This window comes from Salmo salar, chromosome 11 (genome assembly GCF_965601325.2).
Source record: "Salmo salar chromosome 11, fSalSal1, whole genome shotgun sequence".
NCBI lineage: Eukaryota > Metazoa > Chordata > Actinopteri > Salmoniformes > Salmonidae > Salmo > Salmo salar.
The window spans coordinates 29,076,737-29,087,126 of NC_138301.1; the positions used below are offsets into that span (position 1 = coordinate 29,076,737).

The following is a 10,390-nucleotide window of genomic DNA, read 5'->3' on the forward strand; positions in this document are numbered from 1 at the left end:
TAAAAGACACCTGGGAGCCAGAAATCTTTCTGATTGAGAGGGGGTCAAATACTTATTTCCCTCATTAAAATGCAAATCAATTTAGAACATTTTTGACATGCGTTTTTCTGGATATTTTTGTTGTTATTCTGTCTCTCACTGTTTAAATAAACCTACCATTAAAATTATTCTTTATCAGTGGGCAAACGTACAAAATCAGCAGGGGATCAAATACTTTTTTCCCCCACTGTAGCATCATACCCAAGAAGACATAAAGCTGTAATCACTGCCAAAGGTTCTTCAACAAAGTACTGAGTAACGGGTCTGAATCCTTATGTAAATGTTGATATTTCCGTTTTTAATTTTTATACATTTGCAAGAAAATTATAAAAACCTGTTTTTGCTTTGTCATTATGGGGTATTGTGTGCAGAATGCAATGTACATTTAATTATAACAAACATACTGATATACTGTCTGTAAATACTCATGTTAAATAAAACGCAAGTTTTGTAGTAATCAGTGAGGTTCCCTAGACCATATCAAATCAAATTTTCAAATCAAATTTATTTTTATATAGCCCTTCGTACATCAGCTGATATTCTCAAAGTGCTGTACAGAAACCCAGCCTAAAACCCCAAACAGCAAGCAAAGCATGTGAAAGAAGCACGGTGGCTAGGAAAAACTCCCTAGGAAAAACTCCCTAGAAAGGCCAAAAACCTAGGAAGAAACCTAGAGAGGAACCAGGCTATGAGGGGTGGCCAGTCCTCTTCTGGCTGTGCAGGGTGGATATTAAAACAGAACATGGTCAAAATGTTAAAATGTTAAAATGTTCATAAATGACCAGCATGGTCAAATAATAATAATCATAGTAGTTGTCGAGGGTGCAACAAGCACGTCCGGTGAACAGGTCAGGGTTCCATAGCCGCAGGCAGAACAGTTGAAACTGGAGCAGCAGCACGGCCAGGTGGACTGGGGACAGCAAGGAGTCATCATACCAGGTAGTCCTGAGGCATGGTCCTAGGGCTCAGGTCCTCCGAGAGAAAGACAGAAAGAGAGAAAGAGAGAATTAGAGAGAGCATATTTAAATACACACAGGACACCGGATAAGACAAGAGAAATACTCCAGATGTAACAGACTGACCCTAGCCCCCCGACACATAAACTACTGCAGCATAAATACTGGAGGCTGAGACAGGAGGGATCAGAAGACACTGTGGCCCCATCCGATGATACCCCCGGACAGGGCCAAACAGGCAGGATATAACCCCACCCACTTTGCCAAAGCACAGCCCCCACACCACTAGAGGGATGTCTCCAACCACCAACTTACCGTCCTAAGACAAGGCCGAGTATAGCCCACAACGATCTCCGCCATGGCACAACCCAAGGGGGGGGGGGGGGGGCGCCAACCCAGACAGGAAGACCACGTCAGTGACTCAACCCACTCAAGTGACGCACCCCTCCCATGGACGGCATGGAAGAACACCAGTAGGCCAGTGACTCAGCCTCTGTAAAAGGGTTAGAGGCAGAGAATCCCAGTGGAAAGAGGGGAACCGGCAAGGCAGAGACAGCAAGGGCGGTTCGTTGCTCCAGCCTTTCCGTTCACCTTCACACTCCTGGGCCAGACTATACTTAATCATAGGACCTACTGAAGAGATAAGTCTTCAGTAAAGACTTAAAGGTTGAGACTGAGTCTGCGTCTCTCACATTGGTAGGCAGACCATTCCATAAAAATGGAGCTCTATAGGAGAAAGCCCTACCTCCAGCCGTTTGCTTAGAAATTCTAGGGACAATTAGGAGGCCTGCGTCTTGTGACCGTAGCGTACGTGTAGGTATGTACGGCAGGACCAAATCGGAAAGATAGGTAGGAGCAAGCCCATGTAATGCTTTGTAGGTTAGCAGTAAAACCTTGAAATCAGCCCTTGCCTTAACAGGAAGCCAGTGTAGGGAGGCTAACACTGGAGTAATATGATCAAATTTTTTGGTTCTAGTCAGGATTCTAGCAGCCGTATTTAGCACTAACGGAAGTTTATTTAGTGCTTTATCCGGGTAGCCGGAAAGTAGAGCATTGCAGTAGTCCAGCCTAGAAGTAACAAAAGCATGGATTAATTTTTCTGCGTCATTTTTGGACAGAAAATTTCTGATTTTTGCAATGTTACGTAGATGGAAAAAAGCTGTCCTTGAAACAGTCTTGATATGTTCTTCAAAAGAGAGATCAGGGTCCAGAGTAACGCCGAGGTCCTTCACAGTTTTATTTGAGACGACTGTACAACCATCCAGATTAATTGTCAGATTCAACAGAAGATCTCTTTGTTTCTTGGGACCTAGAACAAGCATCTCTGTTTTGTCCGAGTTTAAAAGTAGAAAGTTTGCAGCCATCCACTTCTTTATGTCTGAAACACAGGCTTCTAGCGAGGGCAATTTTGGGGCTTCACCATGTTTCATTGAAATGTACAGCTGTGTGTCGTCTGCATAGCAGTGAAATTTAACATTATGTTTTCGGATGACATCCCCAAGAGGTAAAATATATAGTGAAAACAATAGTGGTCCTAAAACGGAACCTTGAGGAACACCGAAATTTACAATTGATTTGTCAGAGGACAAACCATTCACAGAGACAAACTGATATCTTTCCGACAGATAAGATCTAAACCAGGCCAGAACTTGTCCATGTAGACCAATTTGGGTTTCCAATCTCTCCAAAAGAATGTGGTGATCGATGGTATCAAAAGCGGCACTAAGATCTAGGAGCACGAGGACAGATGCAGAGCCTCGGTCTGACGTCATTAAAAGGTCATTTACCACCTTCACAAGTGCAGTCTCAGTGCTATGATGGGGTCTAAAACCAGACTGAAGCGTTTCGTATACATTGTTTGTCTTCAGGAAGGCAGTCAGTTGCTGTGCAACAGCTTTTTCTAAAATTTTGGAGAGGAATGGAAGATTCGATATAGGCCGATAGTTTTTTATAATTTCTGGATCAAGATTCGGCTTTTTCAAGAGAGGCTTTATTACTGCCACTTTTAGTGAGCTTGGTACACATCCGGTGGATAGAGAGCCGTTTATTATGTTCAACATAGGAGGGCCAAGCACAGGAAGCAGCTCTTTCAGTAGTTTAGTTGGAATAGGGTCCAGTATGCAGCTTGAGGGTTTGGAGGCCATGATTATTTTCATCATTGCGTCAAGAGATATAGTACTAAAACACTTTAGTATCTCCCTTGATCCTAGGTCCTGGCAGAGTTGTGCAGACTCAGGACAATGGAGCTTTGGAGGAATACCCAGATTTAAAGAGGAGTCTGTAATTTGCTTTCTAATGATCATGATCTTTTCCTCAAAGAAGTTCATAAATGTATTACTGCTGAAGTGAAAGCCATCCTCCATTTGCGAAGGCTGCTTTTTAGTTAGCTTTGCGACAGTATCAAAAAGAAATTTCGGATTGTTCTTATTTTCCTCAATTAAGTTGGAAAAATAGGATGATCGAGCAGCAGTAAGGGCTCTTCGATACTGCACGGTACTGTCTTTCCAAGCTAGTCGGAAGACTTCCAGTTTGGTGTGGCGCCATTTCCGTTCCAATTTTCTGGAAGCTTGCTTCAGAGCTCGTGTATTTTCTGTATACCAGGGAGCTAGTTTCTTATTTCCAGAAGACATAACTGTGTCCTTCCATGTATGTCACAGAGACGATCAAGTTGAACACTGATGCTACACAGGCCACTACCTGCATCCCCAGACAGGCCTTCGGCTGAGAAAAGAGGGAGAAGAAGATGTCACGACTTCCGCCGAAGTCGGTTCCTCTCCATGCTCGGGCGGCGTTCGGCGGTCGACGTCACTGGTTTTCTAGCCATCGCCGATCCACCTTTCATTTTCCATTTGTTTTGTCTTGTTTTCCCGCACACCTGGTTTACATTCCCTCATGTCACGTCCTGACCAGAAAAAGGGGTTATTTGTCATTGTAGTTTGGTCAGGGCGTGGCAGAGGGTGTTTGTTTTTTGTGTTTCGGTGTTTTTGGGTTTAGGTTCTTTGTTATCTATTTCTATGTTTATATCTAATTTTCTATTTCTATGTTGGGTTTTTGGCAAGGACTTCAAATTAAAGGCAGCTGGTTGTCGTTGTCTCTAATTGGAGGCCATATTTAGTTGTGTTTGTTTCACTTGTGTTTTGTGGGTGGTTGTTTTCCTGTATAGCCTGTGTTGCCTTACGGAACTGTTCCGTCATTTTTTTGTGTATATAACCCTATGTTCCCCCCATGTCTGTGTGTGGAATTGTTTGTTGTAAGTGTTTTATGTATTTAGACTGGTTTGCGATGGGTTATTTCAACCTATATTTTGCTGTTCTGGGTGCAGTTTGTTTTTTGCATCATTAAAGTGCTCTGGCTGTTACCCATTTCTGCTCTCCTGCGCCTGACTTCCCTGCAGCCAGTTATGCACCGCTTACAGAAGAGAGGAGAGCAAAGAAGAGGAGAGGAGAAGAAATGCCACTGGTACAGTATATCTCACTTTTTTTCTCAAATAACTTGTACACTTACAAATTGCATAACTTACAGTGGGAAAATGGAGATTCTGTGCAGCTATGGCCAAACTACCAGCTATGATCACCTGTAGAGAGAACAACAGTAAGAGACATGTGAACCTCAGACTCAACACTCTTTAAATTGCTTGTCATTTAACATCAATGAAGTGAATAGAGGGGGAACATGTATGGTGGGCACTCACAAACACTGATCTAGAACCAACATGCTCAAGCCGTTGGTGAAAATGACAATGACAGAACTGATATATAACACACTGAGGGCAATCTGAGTCACCTGAGGGGGGAGGAGAGGGGGGTGAAGTAAAATTAACTACAGATTATTATGAATAACATTTTATAGATTATAATACATTATAGTGACATTTAAATGGATTGCCAGACCACACTTCATTTATTTGCTCAGGATGTTTTACTCCCAGTGCTTTGGGTTGAGGCTCCAGGTACTTCTGTTTTTGGTGAGGATTCCTCTGAAATGTCACTGCGACAAGTGGACCCTCTGCGCCGTGCATGGCCTCTTCATCTGAAAAGATCATTCGGATAACTGTCGAGCAATAGACTGCTGAACCTACTGCAATGTTTTTTTGGGAACAGCATATTGAGACGATTTCTGTTCACATGCAGATGTTCTGGTATGAGATTGGGTTTATTTTTAAAGCAAACATGCAGATCAGAGTCCAGATTGTCTTGTTTTTACTAACCACGAAATGCAATTATCTTTGTTTTACCTGCCATAACTGTTGGATGTTATTAAGATCTCTGAAACCTTCGATAATCTTTAAAATAGTCTACTTTTGACTTCCTTGACGAAATTCATAACAAAACCACCAACGCCCCTAAACTCTTTGTGTGCCCCGTTATTTTTTATCCAAACCCGCCCCCTTCTTGTCAGAGGAATTTGACCCCTCTAGGCCCACACACTCCTCCCCCTTAACTGTTAGATTTCCTCAGTGCAGGGCAGGAAATTCTAACTGATGGTTTTGACTTGAAAATTGTCTGTGTTCAAAATGACACCCTAAGTAGTGCATTATATAGGAAAAAGGTTAACATTTTGGATGAAGATGGCACCCCAAGCAATGTTCTATATAGGGTACGGTGCCATTTGAGATGCAGCCTGTATCAATCTAATGAGGCAGGTTGATAGGAGTCAGTCAAGTTGTAGAACCTACTCATAAAGAAACTACAGTCAACTGGTGCTCTAGGTTTATTTTCCTTAACTCCATGATCATCCACCAACACATTATTTCTCTAAGGGGAGACATTAAATGAAGGTCCTGTAACTTCCTCTACAGCTGTCGACACACTGGAAGAGCAAAGTTTCAGACAAGCCTCAGAAAACCAGGAAGTCAAGTCTTACCTATCTATCTATTTTGCTCTTTGGATTGAACAAATAAAAGCTAATATCCTAAACAACAACATGTCAACTATTGTCCATCAATCCTATTACCTTGTTTTTATGTTTAGTTTTACCAGGTAATGTATTTCAAAACATTTAAGGCAGGAAATTGTTCAGGATGTGTGACAGAAAACATGCAGGGTTTTGCACACCCCAGCTCTTAGATCATTGCGCTGGGTTTATGTTATTCTGATTAAGCACAAAAATGACTGCCTGTATAGTAGCAGGAGAGTTAAAGTAGCATGTTAGGAGAATTAAACATTACTCCGCTCTCTCCACTGGCTTCCAGTTGATGCTCGCATCCGCTACAAGACCATGGTGATTGCCTACGGAGCTGTGAAGGGAACGGCACCTCCATACCTTCAGGCTCTGATCAGGCCCTACACCCAAACAAGGGCACTGCGTTCATCCACCTCTGGCCTGCTGGCCCCCCTACCTCTGAGGAAGCACAGTTCCCGCTCAGCCCAGTCAAAACTGTTCGCTGCTCTGGCACCCCAATGGTGGAACAAGCTCCCTCACGACGCCAGGACAGCGGAGTCAATCACCACCTTCCGGAGACACCTGAAACCCCACCTCTTTAAGGAATACCTAGGATAGGATAAAGTAATCCTTCTAACCCCCCCCCCCCCTTAAAAGATTTAGATGCACTATTGTAAAGTGGTTGTTCCACTGGATATCATAAGGTGAATGCACCAATTTGTAAGTCGCTCTGGATAAGAGCGTCTGCTAAATGACTTAAATGTAAATGTAAATGTAATTAAATTAGCAGGTTAGGAGAATTAGGTTAAGGCTTGGAAAAAGGTTAGGCTTAGCTAAAATGCTGTACTCTCGCCACAACTGTAGAAGCCATCAGTTCTGAGAAACCATCAGTGTCACCACACCTGGAGCTGCTTGTGGATTTGACAGGTCTGAAACGCTTCCCCCTCCGACACTGTCAAAACACCACATATACTGGTGTCGGCTAACGTGAATCTGATTGAATCGAGCCCTCATCCATATAATCACTGTAATGTGTCTGTTTATTCATCTCTTGGATTTCATTCAGCTCTTTAGGCTTTGTATAAGACTTTGTAGCTGTACCCTTGCCCCTGTACCTCTTACCTCTAACCCTTATTCATAACACTATAGTTATCCATTTACCATTACTCTAAATCTACCATCTACAAATGGATTAGGAGAAATGGGCACTTAATCTCTAGCAGAATTGTAGTTCTCTGTTAGCCGAAAAGGGGCGGCATTGTAATATAAATTGAACCTCTGATCTAGGATCAGGTCCCCCCTGTCAGTGTAATCTGATATTCATTATGATCTAAAAGGCAAAACTGATCCTAGACCATTACTCCTACTCTGAGTTGCTTTATGAATGTGGGAATCAACTCCAACCCCCTGGTGTTGAAAACACCATGCTCTAACCCACACAGCCGCTGAGTCGGTTGTAAAACCAATGGGTATATTTTATTAGTGAATTGTAAGCCATTTATAAACCCTCCATTTATCAACTTTTTAACAATTGCTTGTGGAGATATTGACCAAAAGGAGGAAGACCCAGGAAATATAACAAGAACACTAACAGAACAATAGGGTTCCTGCACCTGCTAGGACCCCTAATAACATGTAACTCACGTTAGGCTACATCATGTCACACAGTTTTTAATTACATAAAGAAATCCATCAGCGTGACTTACACTGAGTACACAAAACATTATGAACACCTGTTCATTCCATGACATAGGTTGGCCAGGTTAATCCAGGTGAAAGCAATGATCCCTTATTGATATCACTTTTTAAATCCACTTAAGTCAGTGTAAATGAAGGGAAGGAGACAGGTTCAAGAAGGATTTTTAAGCCTTGAGACAATTGAGACATGTATGTGTACCGTTCAGAGAGTGAATGGGCACCGGTTTGTCTCAAGAACTGCTGCGCTGCTGGGTTTTTCACACTAAATTGTTTCCCGTGTGTATCAAGAATGGTCCACCATCTAAAGGACATCCAGCCAACTTTACACAACTGTGGGAAGCACAGTGTTCTTAATGTTTTGTGCACTCATTGTATGTGTAGACATATAGGCCTACAATATTTTTGTTGATGGAAGAATAACACATGTTTTTGCTGGTTGGTTAGTAGGGTTGGATCTCTTGTCTTGATTGGTCCTCACACAGAATCTTTCCTCATTGCTGAGCAGGAGGGACTTGGAGTGTGATCACCGTCTGGAAGAGAGAACACACATACTCAATTAAGAGATTATAACTGTCATGTTAAAACAACATTCAATCACTGATGATAATTCAGATGACCTGTTCGGTATCTGGTCAAATACAATATTTGAAACGATGAGAAAAGGCCACTCAGCTCATTCTAGACACACCACAAGCATAGTATTGGTTGGCCTCCAACCGAACTTTGCATTTCAAGGTGATGTCTGTTCTAGGAAGGCATGGACTGCATGGGACTAGAAATTAGCCTTTGCATTTACAACTCACTCACTGGATCCTTTTCTTTCCCTTTATGTTCCCATCATAAGCCAAATCATGATAATTCTGTGATAAAACCCCAGTTTAGACTGGCTAACTGGCCAATGGATCCGTCTGGCATTTGCCAGAATTGACCTATGGCCAGTCCGTTTCTGATTCTAGAGGTTCCATTTCTACATTGACTCACCATTCGTTGTCCCGGGGAGCAGCAATTGACCACCTTGCAACAGTAGGCAGCCAGCGTGACAGAGATAGCGATGAGAGCAGTATGTATCAGGACCAACTCAGCAAAGTAATGTTTAGTAGAATCCTGTTGACAAGAATTGGAGCAATGTGTACTTTGTTTAATGTTTTTTCCTATTGTATGACATATTTGCCTCTTTACACATTTGATAAGTAATATTTGCTTGTAACATTTGATAGGACATTCTCAATCTCAGCCCACTTTAACATCTAATATGAGCATCCCAGTTTGAACATCCTCTTTCTCCATATCCATTTACATTGAAATATTTACAACACATACTGACATATTGTCTGTACATACTCACAGTGAATGAATAGCAAGTATGGTTGTGATCAGTGCTGTTGATTTCAACGTATTCCCAGCAGCCATAACCATATCTGTGTCCAGCCGTGTATGACACAGAGACGATCAAGTTGAACACTGATGCTACACAGGCCACTACCTGCATCCCCAGACAGGCCTTCAGCTGAGACAGAGGGGGGAGAAGAGAGCAGCTGAGAGCAGAAGAAATGCCACTGATACAGTATATCTCACTTGTTTTCTCAAAGAACATGTACGCCTACAAATTGCAAAACTTACAGTGGGAAGATGGAGATTCTGTGCAGCTATGGCCAAACTACCAGCTATGATCACCTGTAGAGAATACAACAGTAAAAGTCACGTCAAACTCATAGTCTCAACACTCAACTCTTTCATTTGCTTGTCTTTTAATATGAATCAAGTGAGTGCAGGGGGCACATGTATGGTGGTCACTCACAAACACTGATCCAATCACATGTGTTAAATCTTCAACCAACATGCTCATGCTGTTGGTGAACATGACAATGACAGAACTTATATAGAACACACTGAGGGCAATCTGAGTCACCTGAGGAGAGGAACAGAGCGAGGTAAAGTAAAATGAGCTACAGATTAAATAACATTAAATAACATTTCATAGATCATATGGATTGTCAGACTACACAGACTACACTTCATTTATTTGCTCAGGATGATTTACCCCCAATGCTTTGGGTTGAGACTCCAGGTACTTCTGTTTTTGGTGAGGAGTTCTCTGAAAAGTCACTGCGACAAGGGGACCCTCTGCACTGGGCACGGCCTCTTCATCTGAAAAAAACATTTGAGTAAACAGTCTTGCAATAGACTGTTGAACCTACTGTAATACAATCCAATTGATTGAATAGATTTAAATGTTCTTTGGGAAGAGCATATTGCACAGATTGCTGTTGACATGCAAAAGTTCAGATGCAAAAGTTCTTAACTGTTAGATTTCCTCAGTGCAGGACAATACATTCTAACTGATGTTTTTTACTGGCAAATCGTTGTGTTCAAAATGTAATACAATCCAATTGACTGAATAGATTTAAATGTTCTTTGGGAAGAGCATATTGCACAGATTGCTGTTGACATGCAAAAGTTGACATGCAAAAGTTCTTAACTGTTAGATTTCCTCAGTGCAAGACAATACGCTCTAAATTATGTTTTTTACTGGCAAATCGTTGTGTTCAAAATGACACCGTAAGACATGTCAGAGGAAGGCCCCAAAAATACTGTTTGTTTTTAATGCAAACATGCAGATCAGAGTCCAGATTGTCTTGTTTTTACTAACCATGAAATGCAATGATATTTGTTTTACCTGCCATAACTGTTGGATGTAATTAAGATCTCTGAAACCTTCGATAATCTTTAAAGAAGTATACTTTTGACTTCCTTGACGAAATTCATAACAAAACCACCAACGCCCCTAAACTCTTTGTGTGCCCCGTTATTTTTTA

General features: G+C 41.8%; 1 protein-coding gene and 1 long non-coding RNA gene across 5 annotated transcripts; both read right to left on the reverse strand.

Moving 5' to 3' along the window:
* Positions 1 to 519: 519 nt before the first annotated feature.
* On the reverse strand, positions 520 to 5,379 carry LOC123725148 (uncharacterized). Of its 3 annotated transcripts, none has more exons than XR_014379366.1 (4): positions 5,230 to 5,379; positions 4,918 to 5,024; positions 4,516 to 4,569; positions 520 to 1,011 (listed from the first exon to the last, which is right to left on the reverse strand). It is a non-coding gene; the product is annotated as an uncharacterized LOC123725148 (long non-coding RNA). The 3 variants fall into 3 exon arrangements; XR_014379364.1 differs by having other exon boundaries at positions 4,891 to 5,024; XR_014379365.1 differs by having other exon boundaries at positions 4,687 to 5,024.
* A 2,454-nt stretch (positions 5,380 to 7,833) lies between these two features.
* Positions 7,834 to 10,390, reverse strand: LOC106562388 (membrane-spanning 4-domains subfamily A member 4A). Of its 2 annotated transcripts, none has more exons than XM_014127252.3 (7): positions 10,252 to 10,390; positions 9,616 to 9,722; positions 9,373 to 9,483; positions 9,195 to 9,248; positions 8,920 to 9,081; positions 8,556 to 8,678; positions 7,834 to 8,104 (listed from the first exon to the last, which is right to left on the reverse strand). In XM_014127252.3, the coding sequence occupies exons 1-7, from the start codon at positions 10,256 to 10,258 to the stop codon at positions 8,066 to 8,068; spliced, it is 603 nt and encodes a 200-aa protein (XP_013982727.1). In that variant the 5' UTR covers positions 10,259 to 10,390; the 3' UTR covers positions 7,834 to 8,065. The 2 variants fall into 2 exon arrangements, with proteins under 2 accessions (XP_013982727.1, XP_013982726.1); XM_014127251.3 differs by having other exon boundaries at positions 10,225 to 10,383.

Excerpts from the sequence above, each read along its gene's own strand:
- LOC106562388 (XM_014127251.3), bottom strand. The coding sequence starts at position 10,258 with ATGGCAGGTAAAACAAATATCATTGCATTTCATG. Across the intron at positions 9,082-9,194 it reads AGAATCTCCATCTTCCCACT|CTGAAGGCCTGTCTGGGGAT; the intron begins GTAAGTTTTGCA and ends CCTCTGTCTCAG. Across the intron at positions 8,105-8,555 it reads GCTCCCCGGGACAACGAATG|ACGGTGATCACACTCCAAGT; the intron begins GTGAGTCAATGT and ends TCTCTCTTCCAG.